At 40.2% G+C, this 20,027-nt stretch overlaps 2 protein-coding genes across 2 annotated transcripts in view; one reads left to right on the top strand and one right to left on the bottom strand.

The window, feature by feature from the left end:
- Window positions 1–20,027, top strand: part of LOC144479966 (uncharacterized) — a 418,329-nt gene that overhangs the window by 34,924 nt on the left and 363,378 nt on the right. The window lies entirely within an intron of this gene.
- sorl1 (sortilin-related receptor, L(DLR class) A repeats containing) overlaps window positions 1–20,027 on the bottom strand; it is a 195,034-nt gene that overhangs the window by 77,906 nt on the left and 97,101 nt on the right. Inside the window, exons 9-18 of the mRNA XM_078199060.1 lie at window positions 17,812–18,004; window positions 17,184–17,301; window positions 14,531–14,604; window positions 10,452–10,540; window positions 9,698–9,876; window positions 7,266–7,452; window positions 4,732–4,860; window positions 4,389–4,474; window positions 3,443–3,615; window positions 1,528–1,659 (exon numbers count right to left, since the gene is read on the bottom strand). Coding sequence (XP_078055186.1) covers window positions 1,528–1,659; window positions 3,443–3,615; window positions 4,389–4,474; window positions 4,732–4,860; window positions 7,266–7,452; window positions 9,698–9,876; window positions 10,452–10,540; window positions 14,531–14,604; window positions 17,184–17,301; window positions 17,812–18,004 — 1,360 coding nt within the window. The remainder of the gene's footprint in view (window positions 1–1,527; window positions 1,660–3,442; window positions 3,616–4,388; window positions 4,475–4,731; window positions 4,861–7,265; window positions 7,453–9,697; window positions 9,877–10,451; window positions 10,541–14,530; window positions 14,605–17,183; window positions 17,302–17,811; window positions 18,005–20,027) is intronic.

Here is a 20,027-nt window from a genome sequence, read left to right as displayed (position 1 = left end):
GGGGTGTGGAATGGACTGCCTGCAGTGATAGTGGAGTCAGACACTTTAGGAACATTTAAGCGGTTATTGGATAGGCACATGGAGCACACCAGGATGATAGGGAGTGGGATAGCTTGATCTTGGTTTCAGATAAAGCTCGGCACAACATCGTGGGCCGAAGGGCCTGTTCTGTGCTGAACTGTTCTATGTTCTATTAGAAGCAACAAAAGTCCCTCTATACAACCCAAGCAACATTTCTACTTTACAGCAGGATGTTTTTGCGAATTTATACCACTTAATAGGGTTCAATACGCACAAAGTACATTGTACTTGAAATTGCTAGAAACCCGACAAAAGTTTCAATCAGAACAATCGAGTCTTGTAGCAAAAAGGTTGAGAAACAATGTTTTTAAAGCTATGACACCCGTCTCAGAATGATCCCAGGTAAATCTGTGGAATTCACTGCCACAGAAAGCTGTGGAGGCCAAGTCATTGAGTGCATTCAAGACAGGAGATAGACTGAATGGCAAGGGGATCAAAGTTTACAGAGAAAAAGGTTGAAAAACATCAGCCATGGTCAAATGGTGGAACAGACGCGATGGGCCAAATGGCCTAATTCTGCTCCTATATCTTATGGTCTTAGTTTCTTCTTTTGAATAAAAGAGATATCTTTGCGCAAGTTAGATAGCGTGTTCAAGACCACATGGTAGCACAGCTGAGTCACAGGAAAACCCAGAAATCCTCAGCATTTCCACCAGAATGGTACAGACTAGGAGAGAGAGAGAGAGAGAGAGAGAGAGAGAGAGAGAGAGAGAGAGAGGCGGGAGCAATAAACTTGTACTGCTGATCCAAGGTTCTCTTTGTTGGAATGGAGAACTTGAGGACATGACCAGACTTGTAGCTTGCTGATAAGCTAGGCTCAAATGGACAGATGTGCAACTTGACTAGTTAGGTCACTGAAACTGTAGTTCGGCATGAATCCCAATCTTCGGAAGAACAGGATATCTAATATCCATTCCTGATCAGCAGCAGTGCGCATGCGGTACCTTGTTCTTATTTTGCACAATATACCAGCATTATTTATCAACAATCGTTGTCAGGACCGATTCAATCCTCTCATCAATTGCCAATATAAAAAGGCTAAACTTTTGAACACATTAAAGGTAGTTTAAAACTAAATGATAATTTAACAAGTTACTAGAATACATACAGCAAGGTTTTGGACTGAAAACAGTAGCAATATTGAAGTTATTTCTTGTAGATATCAATCTATTAACCTAGCATCAATTAAACTACAAATTTACACCAAATATACCCAGCCCTCCCACTCACATTTCACTCCTCCCATTTACACACCCACATCACTTGCTATTGCACAATGGACAGCATCTGGCAATCCACTGCTATCCAAGATACTCTTGATCCAGCTGCTGAGATATGGCGTTATGGGCCAGGTGAGTCTCGTTCATATTGCTCTTCACCCTGTGGTGATCAGCCCAGCCTCTGAACGACAGACATTTAACATTTAAACTGAAACATATTACTTGCCTCAAGTTTCTTTGCTCCAGCATCTATCCAATAGAGAAGCTTGCTGATGGGGTCAAAGGCTAAAGCTTCCACCGTTTGTAGGCCATCCCTGACGATTACATCCTGGCCGGTGTTTCCATTTAAGCACAAACGCTGAGCAAAGAAAAACTGATCAGTAAAGAACACTGGCAAGCTGGTGCCCAAATAATAGCAAAACAATAAATGAATGTTTCAGTGCATCACATACGACTTTTAATACCTCATTCTGTGACCAAAATCAAATTCTGTAAATGTAAAATAAATCCCAATTTATCCACATCATCCTCATCAATGTTGATACCCTAATGCAAGATTCCAACTGTTTTATGCGTTTCCTCATCAAGACCACCTGGGCACCAACTAAAATACCGATGAAAGACACAACCCAGATGGCTCTCAACATGCCACCTGCACTCTGGACTAGTCATCTTCACCAAGTCCAGGAATAGGTTGCAAAGACAAACTTATCCCCTGATATTTAAACAAAAGGTCAGGATTCAGGTTATGCATTTGACAAAAGCAAAACAGTACCATACATCCAAATATATATTAGGAACATTCTATTTCATCTCTTGCTAACATTGGGAGTTCAAGTTTTAACAACACCAAGGCTATCTGAACTTGAAACCAAATTGTGCTTTTATCTGTAAATAGTCGCTTGGCAGTGCAGATTAGAATAATGCTGAAAACTTGCTTTGGAACTTCTGTTTTATTCTTAGAATCCTTACAATGTAGAAGGAGGCCATTCGGCCCATCAAGTCTGCACTGACGAAACATGGCAAAAGGACAAACATTCTACATAGCAGCACCTCAGTCAAAGTCCACTTGTCAACCAAATACACTTCTCTTGCAGTACAAATTGTTGTTCCCTTTGAAATTTGGTATTCTTGTGTCTACCCGGATGAGTGCAAGATGAAAAGCTTTGCTGCATTTGAAATGGCATTAGCAAAGCAAATATGTTTATTGATTTCTGAAATGTCACTTGCAAATCTACTAATTAGAAGTCGGGCGGCAATTAGTGCTGACCCAAATCACATCAGATTCCAAGGCAACACATCAATGGGTACCAATACAGTTATGTGCCAACAAAACATTATATTTAAATTCTGCTCATCTACTGGTGTCTCTTCTTTTGCAATTTCCTTTTTCCATCTGTGTGCTCCTCTTTCTCTGAACCTCCAAATATCGATGCTCCTCAATTCTATATTGCCCTTCAGGGAAGGAAGTCTGCCATCTTTACTTGGTCTTCTCCTTGCATGCGACTCCAGACCCAGTGCAGGGTGGTTGACTCTCAACTGACCTAACAAGCCATTCAGTTGTATCAAACCCCTCCAGGCAACCCTGTGGGAGAACCATGGATTGCAGCAATTCACTAATGCAACTCACCATCACTTTCAGCTGGGGATGGGCAACCAATACTGGTATTGCTCACATCCCATGAAAAGGCTTGGAAAGACAAAACTAAGCCTCTGGAAAGTATTTGACCAAGATGAGATTTATTTGCTGTATGAAAACAAACCTAGTGTATAACACCGACAGGTGCACTGCGGCAATTCCCAAGACTCCTGCAACACCATCTTGCAAACTTAGAACCTCTGTTAACTAGAAAGACAAGGACAACAGATGCATAGGAGCACCACAACCATTTGTAAGCACCCCACCCCCCTCGCACCCCCCTCCAAGTCATCCTATCAACTCCTCAACAGAACTGTGAATATAATTACACCACACAGGCTTCAGCAGTTCAAGAAGATGGCTCACAACTGCTTTCTCAAGGGGAATTACAAATGGGCAATAAATGGTGGCTTGGCACCGAAACTCACATCCCAAAAATGTCTTCAAACTTTCATACACTGCTCATCGCAAATCCCAAAAACTAAGAGCAGAATGTGCTCACCTGGATAACGTCCTTTGAAATATCTGCCCAATATATGCAGTTGTTTGCATAATCAAAATCCAAAGATACAGTGCCTCGTAGACCCTGTAGTGGCAATACCTCATCTGTGCCCTTAGAAAGATCATAGCGATGAATAGTGGTCCTCAGAGCATAAAGTAGGAACTCATTTTCCTCTGCAATCAAAAGAAAATTGAAATGTACCCTGGATGTTCTACTGCATTAACATAAGTTGCTGTTGTTTTCATATTTTCTGTATACCCCACTTGTCATTCACGGTTCTGCAAGAAAAATAGGCAGACTTGCCCTCTCAGACACGCGAGACTTTGCTGTGTTCCAGTTAGTTACTGTAATAACAATTGCAAACATTACCCTTCCCCATACATTCCAAACTTGCAAATGTCACTCGACATGATCACAATCCCACATTTGTTTCTTAATGTTTAGGTTTGGGAGCTTGCGAGACACCTGAACTATTGGAGGAAGAATCCATCAATTTTGTTGTGCAAGTTGATTCCGCTTTTCCATGGAAAACGGGAGGGCCAACCACACCAGTAAAATTCCATGTTTGGTCATTGTACAAAGAAAAGTGGGTCAATTTTCTCTCTACCTCACTGCCCTTCAGTGGAAGGGTACTGCCCATTCCCGATGGGTAACTTGCGCTCCCCCTTCTCTGGATCGAAATTTAAGAACACAATTCAAATAATTAAACCATTCAAGATGGCCACAACTACTTCTCTCTTCTCAGCCTATTACTATATCCAGGACACTAAACAATTGGTATCATCTGGGGAAGAAAGGATCACATTAACAATTAACATTTCGGGAGGGCTAACAGCCACCAAATACATTCACATTAATATAAGATTTTATTGGTCTAATGCTGCTTGCACCTGGTTACCACTCACTACAAAAGCCGAGGTAAAAAAGGTAAATGGTTCCAACTTGCCTCCTACAGGACAGGGCAGGAAATCCCCCTCCAAACGATTCTCAACATCACCTCCGCTGCAAGTATCACCAGAGATCTTACGGTAACTGGGAAAACAAATTAGGTGCATGTCTCTTTACACTGAAAATTCCACATGATTGATTTTAATCCCAATCATTCTTGAATCCAAAATAAACAGATAGACTAACCAGTGAGTAAAAGTTCAGCTGAGTTTTAAGCTGGTAGAATTGCTTACATTACAACAGCGACTAGATGTAAAACTAGTTCATTGGTTGCAAAGCACGGAAGCCCCGAGATGAGGAATTAATACTACATAAATGACCATGAGTTAGTGAACATTTACCCCTTTGTTCGTTTGTATGTGGAGCCAGCAGGACAGGGCACAGGTGGAGCAAACATATTGCCTGTGAACTCTGTATCAGGGGTACAGATCTCCGATGACAAGTCCTCACTCAGCTTGAACCCAAAGTCACTAAAAATAAGAATTCAAAAGAATCAAGGACAGGAAATTTGCACCTCTTCAAAAAGCTTATTCAACAAAATTCTCTTCAGTTCCGAAGTGTCATAGAACATAGAACAGTACAGCACAGAACAGGCCCTTCGGCCCACGATGTTGTGCCGAGCTTTATCTGAAACCAAGATCAAGCTATCCCACCCCCTATCATCCTGGTGTGCTCCATGTGCCTATCCAATAACCGCTTAAATGTTCCTAAAGTGTCTGACTCCACTATCACTGCAGGCAGTCCATTCCACACCCCAACCAAGGAGCGCTGCTCCTTCGTCAGGTAAGTGGGAGTTCTGAACTCCCACTTACCCGACGAATGAGCAACGCTCCGAAAGCTAGTGGCTTTTGCTACCAAATAAACCGGTTGGACTTTAACCTGGTGTTGTGAGACTTCTTACTGTGTCTACAGAGGCTGCCAGATAGTTCCTCCAGCACATTTTGTATTTCAACAAAATATTGTTTATAAATATTAAAGTTTAGAAAAAGTACAAGAATAGCATTGCATGTGAAATAATAAAGAAACCTTGTAAACGTTTTGGGGCTTTCAGACAAAATGTCTACAATTTTTGAGCAAATGCCAACTCCAGCTGAAATATCGGAGCACAAAAATTAATTTCAAATCCCAGATATGTTCATCACCTCTGATTTCATTTAGCTTTTACTCAATACTGCACAAACATTTCAGCCTACAGATTCAGCAATGCACGATTAATACAAACTTACGACAGATCTGCAGTAGAAAAATAAATCTTTAGTAAATGCAAGACATTTCGTTAAATTTAGGAATCCTGGTAGCGATTCAACCCTTCGAGACGGCTCAGACAATTAGATGTGGATGATTTGTACTTTGACTCCATCCCTTAATCCCCTTGACTAACAAAAATCTACTGAACTTAACTCTTGAAAGCTCTAACTACCCTTTAGCACTCTTAGCTTTTTGTTTTGGACAGGGTACATTGCCAATTACTACACTGCGAAAGAGTACTTGCAGATTCCACTCCTGAATGGCCAAGCTCTAACTTTATGATTATGTAACTTGTTCAATTCTAACACTCAGTCTGACCTTCAAATAATGAACCTTTACCCTCATTCCTGCTGAGATCAATTATACACAAACCAGAGATCAAACTTGGAACCTTCTCCATCTGCTTGGCTTAATTATCCCCGTGCAAAGGAGTGATCTATTACTATTGGGTAACCCAGGTTGAAGTTGAAAAGGTTAATAATCACACAAGTTTAAAAGTCACACAAGCTGCTAAACACAGTCACACAGGGAAAACTGAGAACACCAAAGGTCTTGATTAAAGTAGATCCAGACAATAGTCAAGGACCATAAAACTCCTAGTTACAAGGAAGGCCTCAAGTTGCACAGCATATGCAAGGCCTCGACTGAATGATGCACAGCTGCAGCCTGTTAGTATCTATTCTAACAAGGGACAATGGACATAGAAAGACATGAGGAGTTGATACACCACTGGTTTGAAATATAGCTATCAAAATTGTGGAAGGTAATAGAAAGAAATACACACTTGGTGATATAATTAGGTAGATGTGCACAAGTTGTAATTGGACAATTATACCCTTATGTCATACGTGTAATCCCAATTGTTAGTTTAAGAGTGGATATAGATAACTTCTGTGCAAATGTACACACCCTCCCCCCCCCCCCCTAGCTGGTGGACGTCCTTGATGTAGCTCGAATAGGGATCTTCAACTCTTTTGGCTGGTCAGTTACGAGGAGTGAGAAACACTACAGTCGAATAGCTGTGAAACTCCCACAATGGATTTTTTGATAGTTATCAGGGTTTTTTAAACTACTAACAATAATCCTATATATGTATTTGGGAAGAATGTTTGACTTTTAAACTTGTGATTATTAACCCTTTCAACTTCAACCTGGGTTACCCAATAGTAATAGATCACTCCTTTGCACAGGAATAGTTAAGCCAAGCAAATGCATGACAGCCAATATTGCACTCTTCCAAAAGGGGTCATGATCTGCCATAAAATTTAAAATAGACGGTGATTCATTCCTCACACAAGATTAACAACGGTCATGATCCTGTTTTCCTAAATTAGGGCATGAGCCATCATTCAGGGAACACAGAATAATTCACTTTCCATACGTTACCACATCACAGACTCACCAAATGTTTGGCGAAAACGCACCAAAATACGGCACTGCATGATTTATTTAAAACATCACTCTGCTTAATACTTTAAGCAAACAAATGCACAGGTATTGGGCAGAGAACACTGATAGGGCACATGCATCATACAAATACAGGTTACCTGTTTAAAGCTGCAGTGTGATGCAATTACAAAGCCCATCATTAGTCATTGTTCTTGTAAATACTTGTTCTATTAGTTACCATTCGTAGTCTTCTCTTGTACAGGAACAGTTGCTGACTGTGATTGGCCTGTCAAAGTCTTCCCCATTAAAACAGGTTGCATGTGGAGTTCTTCGTTTGTAGACAACTTTTCGACCGAGTAAACATTCATTCCCATGCTCATCAGAAGGGGACCACAGCTTGTAATCATTCTCAGAACAAGGTACTCCTTAAAAGGAAGATACAAGAACGAACTTGCATTTCTAAGTTTAAAATAGAAAGATTATACATTGGATAATTTGCACGTTGTAAGTCCATCACCTCTTGTCTGGCTGCACATTCACTGTCAAATCAGCAAAATCAGGTCTTTTTGCATGACGTATCCTTAAACTGGAAAGGGATCAGCCCTACACAACTTCAGTCATACTAGACCTAGGCTGAAAGTGGACTAGGTGGAATATATAAACTAAATTCACAAGCGAACAATGATCCTTTTACAACTAGTAAAAATTAATTAGAAAATGAATGGATTCTGACACCCTAATGGAAAAGTTGGTTTATCTGAGTGGTTCCCAAACTTTTTTCACTGGACCGCACTTTTGGAATAAAAATTTGCTCGTGCCGCACCAAATTTTTTATTGATAAGAAATACATTCAAAAACAAAAAAAAACAACTCCTAGCAGTGCTTGATTCATAAGATAGAACACAACTACTTTATAATATCATGGGACATCCAGAAAGTATAAAACAATCACTTTGGAAAAATATCTAATCCATGTTTAAATGTTTCTTTGATTGTCCTTGAATCTTCCCGCCACACTTGCCATCCTCTCTTGCCGCACCAGTGTGGCGCGCCGCACCCTTTGGGAACCACTGGTTTATCTGCTCAAAAGGTAATTAGCAAGCCAGCCACCATGCATTTTTGTTTTAAAGTGCAATCTTTAAAAACAAATCTTAACTTTTTCAGTCAATATGGAGGAAATACTTAAACGCAAGAACTTTGTTTGCCATATGTTAGCAGAAAGATAATTTTAAAACAAAAGGACAAAATGCAAATACCATTCAGTTCACTAAAGCAAATATAATTAGAGATAAAAAATGGACTAAAGTCCATTTCAATATCTATTCACTGTTCCAGGAACTACCTGACGGGTCATGCAACTCGAGCCCACACCCCACTTCAATTTTCTAGAAATTTTGTTAGCTCTTCCATAATTTGGCCCCATCTCTCTTCATATCATCTTGTAGCAATAAAACTAATCATATTAGTTACAGCATTTGATGAAATTTGGGCAACGCACAATTGTTGCTGTTGCTCCCACCACATTGACAGTCAATCAAGGTAGCAGGAGCTCGATTTTGTTTCCTCTGCCCACCCTCAATCTTTCAAGTTAGGTTACCACATGCACGACCATTAAGAAATGAGAAGGCAATCCATCCTCTCAAATGCACATGCATCACTGTTTCAAACACCTACACAATATGGTTACCTACGTGTCAAGGATTATGTCAAAATAATTAGAAAAAAAATCAAATAAAACTAAGCACTAGAAAGGTTATAGTTTTGATCAACTGTTGGTATGGAGTTAGTGAATACCAACCAAAATAACTATAGAAGCTACATAATGGGTTCTCAAGCCTTCTGAACCTTAGAGCCGCATTCAACAATCCTCAGACATTCGAGGTCAACACCATATGGACAACCTTTGCAGACAGATTTTCATTACTATTATACATACTTCTGTGACAGTATCTTCAACTTTAAATGCTCTAGGTTTCCATCATGGACAATTCAGATCATGGTGAAAACAAATCTGGGTGACTGGCACACGCTCAGTTAGAGGGTTGGTGAGGGAGCCAGAGAGAGAATGGCTGTGTCATACAACCCTACATAAAACCGGCGCAAAAATCATAAGAGTGCTGGAATGAATTGGCGATCTTCACCCTCCTCCCTCCATCCTCCAAGTGCCACTGCCACCTCTCTGGTTCTCTCCCACAATGAAGTTGTTCATGCTAAGGCTGCAACAAGCTGGTTACCTCCCTCCAACATGCAATTTAGCAGGTTTTGCAACACAAGAAATGAACCACACTATGTCAGAGAGCTGCATGCGGCACACAAGCCATGATTTGGTCATCCCTGCTAGATAATCATCACCCGTGCCCCTAAAGCTGTGGTGTTGGAATGCTGAATATTTAAACACGTGGAGATTGGTCAAAAACTGGAACCTGTATGGGTGCAATGCCCCCTCAAATGTTCACAGTCAAGGGGTTATGCACGAGAGAAAGTCTTGGGGAAATCACCATCTCCAAATGGGAGTAAGAAAGGGAATTTAAGCAAATAAGATTTAGAATGTGTAAGAAAACGTATTTAGTACGCAAGTCAGGGTTAAATCTTGTCCTTCCCAAACCTTCTCTGAGAACGGGAAAAGAGGTGCGAGTTTCATGAAAAGAACTAAAATCAACATGAACCTACCCAATGCTAATGTTGTGTTGATCTGCAGCATTAGCCAACTGTGGGATTGTTCAGCATACGATCCAAAGATTGTGAAAACCGTACTTTTCTCCCCAGGCTCAGTGAGCAATCCATATATAACAACAGTCTTTTGAGTGAAGTTAAAAATCTGCCACGTCTCTCCCTCATTGGTGCTGTACCTTTTTATTAAAAAGAGATTGATGCACAGGTAAAACGATGCAGCAGTTCATCGGTTTTCAAACAGCTGAAGAATTTTCACATCTACACATCTCTGGTGTACTAAATTCATACAATAGTGAAATATAATTGGGCAGCACAGTAGCACAGTGGTTAGCACTGCTGCTTTACAGCACCAGGGACTCGGGTTCGATTCCCGGCTTGTGTCACTGTGCGTGGAGTTTCCTCCGGGTGCTCTGATTTCCTCCTACATTCTGAAAAACATGCTGGTTAGGTACATTGACACGAACAAGTGCCGGACTGTGGTGACGAGGGGAATTTCACAGTAACTTCACGGCAGTGTTAACTTAAGCCTTACTTGTGACTAATAAATAAACTTTAACTTTACTTTTATATAGATCATACAAAAATAATGCTCAAAAATATGATCTTAAAATAAAATTCCAATTGAACACTACATTAGGGATGTGGAAAGAAACCAAAAAGATGGCATAAAAAGTAACTGAAAATGAAGTTTCTCATTATAGCTCATTTTATTTTACGCAGGAAGAAATAGTCAATTCTTTGGTTTACTCACTTCAGTTGGGTAGTAGGGGATCCCTGAGGTATTGCCAATAGGATTCCACCATGGTCAGCCCAAGAATAATAGTGTGGACCTTCAAGGGCCTGAACAAGAAACACAAAAGCCAGATTCAGAATGCCAAGTCATCTTTACACTATCATTTTATTCTTTTTCACATGTATGTGCTTTTTCCCCATCACTCTCCAAACAGGATTGTTGGTCTGATATCCTCTTAGACCAGTGGCTCCCAACCGCTGTGCCATGGCACACATTGGGCAGCATTTCCCTGATAAAAATGAAAACATTTATACAACAGTTCACTTCAAAAAAGGTATATAAAGATGAGCCAAGGAATTCTTCTGGCTTACTTTTACTTTTGTTCCTGTCAGAAAGTACCTGGTCTCAGTTAAACTCAAAAGTCTTGTTCTAGCAACTCTGTATCCTAATTATAATCCTGTGGTACATTTATATTCATATGGATAGGTTTATGGCAGCTCAAAGTTTTCTTTGCAAAGCAGGTCAAATACGTGACATAACACTCAAGTACAATGGACACAGTATGTGCTACACGTAGAGCAACAATCTGTTTCAATCAGCATTACTAGTATGGACGGAAGGAAAATAAGCAGATTGTAAATTTAACAACAACACTCATCATTTTATCATCTTTCACATGTCTAGGTTTGAAAAAGGTATCAATAACGCTTTGGCAAAATGTCAGGAATTGCAGTAGCTTGTGGTCTCCAAGCAAAAGGGAAGAAGTTGTATTGTTATAGCATCTCTCAAGCCTTCAGAACATACCAAAGCAGGTACAACAAATGAAGTCTTTCTGAAGTGCCAATTTTTATGAAACAAGCTCCCACAAACAGCAATTTTAACAATTTGTTCATAGGATAAGGCAATGCAAGGCCAGCATTTAATGCTCTCAAGATAATGAACCATTTTTTCCTGGCTGAGCCCAGCATTTATTGCCCAATCTTAACTGCCTTCCATTTCAGAGGGCATTTGAGATTCAACCACAATACACTGATTTAGCTCTGGAGTCATATGCTGGCCAGACCAGGTAAGGACAGCAGATTTCCTTCCCTAAACGGACATTAGTGAACCAGATGGGTTTTTATGACAATTTAAAATGATTTCATGGTCATCACCAGATTTAATTCCAGATTTTTGTTGAATTAAAATGTCAACAAAATTGGTGTTGGCAGTTGGTGTGTCTGGAAAAACATGCAGTTCAGATGTTGGACAGCAGGATAATTAAGACATTTTAGCCATTAAGTGTTTATTTAACAGAAGGTTAATGGGCTGTTGTTTATAAATGGAGATTTCCTATATTTTTTAAATTAAAGGAATGGCAGCTTTTTTCTAAGAAATGGGAGGGGCTAGGTTTGTAACAGAGAAACAACTTTCCGGGTTTAGCTCCGTTGCTGACTGGAGCTGTTTAAAGACAAAAGTCTGCTCTCTCTCTCTGCAAAATCTCTCTGGAAGCTCCATGGCCATTGACCTAAATCAGTGAAAGCATATCTGTGACTGCTAACTATATTTAAAGTGGGTTTTAAATCTATGGGAAGGATGTTGCATGCTTGGAACTTAAATAGTGATAAGTTAGAAATCAGTGTGTTTTCTTTTCATGTTTAAAGATTATTGAATGGTTAAAAGTTAAGCTGCTTAATTTTGTTAGAATGCTGTTTAAATTGTGTTATGAATAATGTTTGTTTTAATAAAAGATCTCTAATTTGTCAGTGAAATTACTCCTGGAGTGAAATATACTTTCTTCACCTTTATGCTAAATAGAAAAATTGTTCAAGTCTAGTCTGGCTTCATAATATACTTGTGATTCTGGTCCAAGACCCTAACAGCCATGTCCACTGAAGTGTCTTCCTGAACTAGATGATTTGGTATACTGAACCATTTGGTCAGTATGGTCTAGATTAGGAACTTACCGTTGTCTGACAAGAAAGTAAAATTTTTGACATCAATTTCTGTGGCTGTTACCACAGGCAACTCTAGGTTAGAACCAGTAATACATTTATTCCCCTAAACAGATAAAAATAATAACCCTACACTATCTCGATCTTCCATTGCAACAACACAATAAATATTTATTATTCTAGCATGGAATGTGGGCCTCGCTGGCTAGATCAACATTTCCCATCTCTAATTGCTCTCAAGGAAGTGGTGATGAGCTGCCTTCTTGAACAGCTGCAGCCCATGTGGTGTAAGCATACTCACAGTGCTGTTGGAGAGGGCGTTCCAAGATTTTGACTCCGTGACAGAGAAGGAACAGTGACACACTTCCCAGTCAGGAGCTTGTAGAGGAAATTGCATGTGGTGGTGTTTCCGTGCATCTGCTGCCCTAGGTGGGCGAGTTTACAGCTTTGGCAAGTGCAGTCGAAGGAGCCTTTGTGAGTTGCTACAGTGTATCTTGTAGATGGTACACACGACTTACGCAGTGCACTGGTGTTGGAGAGAGTGAATGTTGGAAGGATTGAGTGCCAATCAAACAGGCTGCCTTTTCCTAAATGGTGTTGAGGCTCTAGAATGTTGTTGGAACTGCATTCAACCAGGCAACTGGATAATATTCCATCACACTCCTGGCTTGTCCTTTGCAGATAATAGATAGGCTTTAGGGAGTCAGCAGCAAGTTACTCAGCACAAAATTCCCTGACCCTCTCTTGTAGCCATGGTATTTATATAGCTGGTTCAGTTCAGTTTCTGGCCAATGGTAACTCCCCCAGGATTTTGCAAGTGGAGGATTCAGCAACAGTAATGTCTTTATGAATGTTATGGGGAGATGGTTGGATTCTCTCTTGTTGGAGATGGTCATTGCCTGGCAATCATGTGGTGTAAATGTTACTTGCCACTTATCAGCCCAAGCCAAAATGTTGTCCAGGTCTTGCTCCATTGGACATGGACTGTATCAGTATTTGAGAAGTCACATGTAGTGTTCAACATTGCAGAGAACATCCCCATTTCTGACCATATGGAAGGAAGGAAGATCAGTGATGAAGCAGCTGAAGATGGTTGAACTTGAGATGTTACCCAGAGTAAGTTGTGCAGTGATGTCGTGGGACTGAGATGATTGACTTCCAACAATGACAACCATCTTCCTCTGTGCTGGGTATGACTCCAATCAGTGCAGTTTCCCCGCACCATCCCTCCCCTTCCAATTCTCATTGCCTCCGGTTTTGCTCAGAGTCCTTGTTGCTGCACTCGGTCAAATGCTGCCTTGATATCGAGGGCATTCATTCTCATTTCACCTCTCGCGTTCATCTATTTTGACCATGTTTGACCACGGTTGTAATGGGGTCAGAAGCTGAGTGGCCCTGGCACAACCCAAATTGAGTGTCACAAGCAGATTATTGTTGAGCAAGTGTCACTTTATACCACCAATGATACCTATAATCACTTTGTCGATGGTGGAGAGTTGACTGATGGGGCGGTAGCTGGCATAGTTGGATTTGTTCTGCTTTGTGGACATGACATTCCTGGGCAATTTTCCTACATTGCTGAGTAGATGCCAATATTGCAGCTGAACTGGAACAGCTTGGCTCAGGGCATGACTAGTTCTGGAGCACAAATCTTCAGCATTACTAAGCTGATAAATGGTAATCTCTTCATTGCCCAGTTGTATATTATGCTCTATGTGCAGCTCGGTCAGTGCTTTGTACAAACTAATCATCACCTCTTTCTCAAACTATAAATCAAAACTGTAATATTGAAACCAAGAAATTCCTCCTCTGGACTTCTTTTGCACGTCCCACAGTTTCTATCCTTTTTCCACTTTCCCACAAAGCTGCAATTTATTTTGGCCCAAATTCCTGATTCCGATTCTTTCACAACTGTTCCATTTGCTCTCTACTAATTACAAATTTCCCACTTTGGAATTGATGTCACCTTGAAACACTGTTACAGTGCCCTCCCCAATAAACAATGTAAAACTAAACTGCTCTTTGGTTATATAAATTTATTATTTTCCCATTCTAAAAGCAACGTCCCCACATTTTCAATAACTCAGAATTTAAAAACCACGTTATCCTTTATTAGTGCAGGTAGCTTCGGTTGACTAAACCGATCATACAAAAGCACGTTACCTCACGCCACCGAGCCCCAGCACTACTGGAAACATATATATTTGGTTTGTTTGCCAAGTTCTTGCCAATGGAACCTGAGGAAGGGAGACAGGAAGAAAGAGAAACACATGAAACCACTGCTACATCCTTTGATAAATGACAACATAGATCAAGGCAAATACTGAAAATATTAGGTTATAGATGGGTTGAAATTCATATGGTCATGTATACTTTCCTCCATGATTGTATCCTACATATAAAAACATTTAAGATTAATGTATAAAAGATTACAGATATGTACTGACCAAACAATTGAAGTTTATTTATTAGTCACAAGTAGGCTTACATTAACACTGCAATGAAGCTACTGTGAAATCCCCTAGTCGCCACACTCCGGTGCCTGTTCGGGTACACAGAGAATTCAGCATAGCCATTGCACCTAACCAGCACGTCTGTGTGAGGAAACCGGAGCACCCGGAGGAAACTCACGCAGACGTGCAAACCCCACACAGATAGTGACCCATGACGGGAATTGAACCCGGGTCCCTGGCGCTGTGAGGCAGCAGTGCTAACCACTGAGCCACTGTGCTGCCCCCAAATGACAGTTCATCAAGGAACAATATATTTTTTTAATTTGCAGAGCACTATGAAAACCCCCAAATTACCTCATCTGTACCAATGAGATAATATGGACATGAAAACAGCAGGCTTGAAGGATAGCACCTATGTTACCCAATTACACAGCAAGTCAAATCATCATTTTAAACAATTCAAAACATTTCACTTGATCCTTAAACTGCCAATTCAATGTTGACATTAGCAGCAGAATGTTCAATTACCTTGCCCTTCATCTTCTCTATTGAACTGAAGATACTCTATATTTGTTCAGTCACCTTTATCTTGAGGCACTGCATGTCTTTCACTTAATTGGATCCAGTAAACCCATTTCTTACAAAAAACCCTGTTTAAATAACATTCGACAACTAAACAGGGCTTTAATTCACCAGTATCTGAATTTTGTAACATCTCTCAAATACGTGTGAATTAGCAATTACGACTGCTGTAAACTACCTCGCATCAAGTTGATCTTTCTCTACACCCTAGCTCTGACTGTAACACTACATTCTGCACTCTCTCCTTTCCTTCCCTATGAAGGGTATGCTTTGTCTGCATAGCGCGCAAGAAGCAGTACTTTTCACTGTATACTAATACATGTGACAATAATAAATCAAATCAAATCACAAATACTCCGTCAGCTACATAACATGCATTTGCAAAGTACTGTTGGCAAAGAAAAAAAGTCAAATAACGGAGGAATAGTCAGACAGAAATTGACAACAAGGTAAAAAAGTAGAGAGAGAATGGCTGAATAAAAACTTGGTCCAAAGTGTGTAGAAGAGTATTGTTTTTAAAAAAGGAGACATACATGGATCTAGGGTGGAAATCCCACAACTCAGCACTCAGGTGGCTAAAAACATAGCAACCAATAAGTTGGAAGAATGCAGACGATTTAAGATAGGTGGTGGTTCAGGGGAGTAGGGATGAGAATCTGAATAAGAAATTGATCATTTCAAATGCAAGACTTTTATGGAGGGTGGAGGGAGGGGAGGCAGAGACCAATGCCAATCAGCAAGCACAGGGAGTGGTCACTGAGCTTAAACAGCAGTTTGAACAACTACAAGTACCATTGAACTTGTATGGCAGAGTTTTCCCTCCATTATGAGAAGTGGGAATTAAATAGTTCAAGTAAAAACTATGTTATAACTGGTCCTTCAATGACCATGTTCAATGTTAAACCAACTTCAGGAAATAAAAAGTTAAAATTATTTTCAGAAATTCTTGCGTTCAAAGCACAGAACTTTCAATTTCTACTGTTGTGAGGAAGAACCCTCAAAAGAAAATATACGAGATAAGAAAATGAATAGAAGGAATAGGTCATTCAGCCCCAAGCCTGCACCACCATTCAAAAGATCACAGCCTGACCAAGGCTTTAAGTTCACTCTGCTGCCTGTCCCCCATAACCCTCAACTCCTTTGAGACCAAAAGGTCTGCCCAACTTATTCTTAAATGTATTCAATGACCCAGCCTCCACTGGGGAAGAGAATTCCAAACACTACTGACCCTCAGAGAAAGAGATGATGAATTCATCAACTCATTTCCCTTCTTCCCAGTAATCAAATAAAAAGCTATGCTGCCTGGCTAACTACAACTGATGGGACGATACTCTGTGGAGAGATGATCTCATTGAATCTTAGAGCTTGACAGGTGCGATGCTGAGGTTGTGCCCTGCCCCAACCGAGTGGCAAGTGAAAGTACGAGATATGCCATTACTATCACAGATTCATGTGGTATTGCAAAAATACTATTCGTTCCCTACTGTGGTGCAAGCAAGTTTCTGCAGGTGGGAGCAGAAAGTGTAAGGTGTCTCTCCAATGTTCCATTAGTTTAAAATTAAAAGGAGGAGGAGCATAAATATCAGATAGATTCTGCATTTAAACTGGGTCAGGCAATCCATTGAAGAAACGGAACATCTGCTTTGCTCTAAACAATTACTGAAGGATTGATGGCCTTTCATTAGCACAAATGGATATGATTTCTAGGCAAAAGATACTGCAAGTGAATCTCAGCACTGAAGCTTGTTACATTTTCTTTACCAAAAGAAATCTAGCATCACCTGTAGCAATAATGAGGCCTGGTGCCGACTCTTTAGAAAGGATGGGCATTCTGCGGAGTTGGAAGTTCAGTAACTGGCTGTAACGCTGTGCCAGGTGGAGTGAGCAGCCTTGGGGTAACTACAAGGAAAAAAAGAAAGAAACATCTTCCAGTAACCCCAACTTCTAGTTTTTAAAAAAACGCATCCAGTAAGTTCAAAAATTAAACAAACAAACAATCTAGGTGCTAATTTCAGCAAGTAATAAAACCACAGAGCAGGGGTTCCAGGTTCCTCAAACATCCCAAGGCACTTAATTAGGTTAAAGGTGTGCTATATAATTGAAGTTGTTGCCAGTTCCATCCAACTGAGTTTGCTAACCCGTTGAGGCAGCAAGAGGATATCGTGAAAGAGAAGTCAACTTCTGTTAGTTATCCACTGATAAACTATAAAATGCTTTCGAGGAGACCTAGCTTTATTATTCTCCCCCTCCCCATCAATCTCTAATAACAGGTCAACATTCACAGAACAAGGCTACTTGGGTGAGAGAAACTAGCACGTATGGAACTATGTCCCCAGCAACAACTCTGCACCTTTAGAAAACATCCCCAAAAACCCCCAAGATGAGTGCAATTTCTTTCTCCATCCTTACCTCACAGTCGATTTTAATACCATCACTGCCAAAGGCTGGCGCCTGCAACAATTCCCAAGTTCCGCCCTTATCAAAAGTTATCACTGATCTCATGTTCTCCTCAGTGTAAGATCCATTCATTTGGGTAGCAATATAGACTCCCCGCAATCCTTCTACACGATGAATATCTGCAAATGGTTCATTTGCAAAGTATCTGTGAATTTAAGAAACATACAATCAAGTTTCTTAGAAGACAGTGGAGTGTTCTTTGATGGATCATGGACTGTAACTGTACATCTCACTAAATCCTACATACATTACCAAGATTCCTGTGTTTGAAGATGAGACAGAATGGAGGGAATAGAGGATGGCAGGGAGCAGCAAAGCAAATGAGCAACTACATTCATTTAATTTTAAACAGAAAATTATGTACAAGATATCATATGCATTATGAAGAGTCATGGGAATGACAAACACATCTTGATATAATTCTAGTTAATTATTGGAACCAAGAGAGAGGGACACTAATTCAAACAATAGAGTTGGGGGAGAAATAAAAAAAAAGAGGGGGAAAGGAAAAAAAGTAATAGGATAAATTTCCAGACAGATCTGTGAATGTGGAAATCCTGAAATCATTTTTAAAAACATCAGATGGTGCAAGAACTATGCAACCCAGGACACAACTACTAACCAAATATCTTCCCCATCATAAAGACCATCTACTTCCACTCTGTACTCCTGATGCCCCATGTCTGCTCATCTGACACCAAAAGTCTAAAATATGCCTTTGCCACTTCCAGACTCAGCTCCTCCAACATTCCCGTGTAGTTTCTCATCCTTAAGCTTCAGCTCATCCAAACCCCTGTGCCCAAAACCAAAACTTCAGCTGATTTGACTAGCCTATTACCTTTGTTCCACATTGGCTACAACAGCTCCAATTTAAAATTCTTATTCTCATGTTAATGCCCTTGATTGTGTCACTCTATTTCTAACCTCTTTCAGCCCGACACCCTTCTTGAACTCTCTCTCAAAAATCTCTCCCCCAAACCCTGCCTTCTCTCCATGGCCTGCTCCTTCTTGAAACACAAAACTTTTGGTCATTCCCACGTAGTATTTCCTCCTTTGGCACAGTGACTGTTTTTGCCTGATCATACTTCTGAAATGCCTTAGGGGCATTTTTCTAGATTAAAGACACTATTTAAATACAAGGTGCTGTGTTGGGTTTTTCTGGATGCATCAATCAAATTCAAGATCTTGTGAAAAGGTTTAGAAGAAGAGAAATCTTCAGCATGCCCCCATTAGTCTTAATATCCATGAAAAAAATCAGTTAGGATCGCAGTTTAACATTACGGTCAACAGATGAAAAGGGCTGCTCGAGTCCCGCTTGATCTAGTGCAATTTAATTATAAACATTTTCTATAAAAGCTGGCAGAGATAATCTTAAAAGATTAGATCAAGACCATTCCATGTTTCAATTGTGTGCCTGAAGGAAAATAAATCTCTTGCCAATTTCAATCTGTTTAAAGTAACCAAAATAAATAGACTGATAAACCAGCTGATGTCAACCCAGTTTACATTAAAACCTCCTTTTCTTTAGAATATGTAAACTACGGAACAAGATCAAGACGACATTTTAACATGGTCTACTTAGAGCGGAGTGAGCCATTCTCAACTGGGGCAGACAAAGAGGACTTTGTTTAATTAGCTGGCATGATTGCATCTCGCAGTAATTCACAGCTCTATCACAATGAGCATTCCCTAGCTCCTTATGTAGCCGCGTTACATAAATAAAGCTGATTTTACTTCCGAAGGTTTTGAAAACCCCTTTGGCTGGGGAACAGGAGTGTGGTGCACAACCAACCATCTGAAAGTGAACTGACATAACTGTGGGCTATTTGAATGTGTTCGTTGGCTTTAGCAATTCTGAACCTATCAGCAAAACATACATCTTTACTATTTGCTCAGTTGGTGCCTCACTCCTAAAACAGATCTTTGGGGACCTGTAATATATTTAGTTGCAGCAAAGTACATCAGAATCCAAATGAACTCAAAAGCCAGCTTGTCAAAAAATGTTATGCTTGGATAGGGAACAAGATCAAGACTATGTTTTAATATGGTCTCCTTAGAGCTTTTTGGTGGACAAAGGTACTTTGGAGGGAAGAATAAAGGAGGCCACATGCTCTTGGAAAATAAAGTCTAAATAGGATACAAAGGTCCCTAGGATTATAGACTAAAAC

This window comes from Mustelus asterias, chromosome 27 (assembly GCF_964213995.1).
Source record: "Mustelus asterias chromosome 27, sMusAst1.hap1.1, whole genome shotgun sequence".
NCBI classification, from domain to species: Eukaryota; Metazoa; Chordata; class Chondrichthyes; order Carcharhiniformes; family Triakidae; genus Mustelus; species Mustelus asterias.
This window is presented reverse-complemented; position numbering and strand designations above follow the sequence as displayed.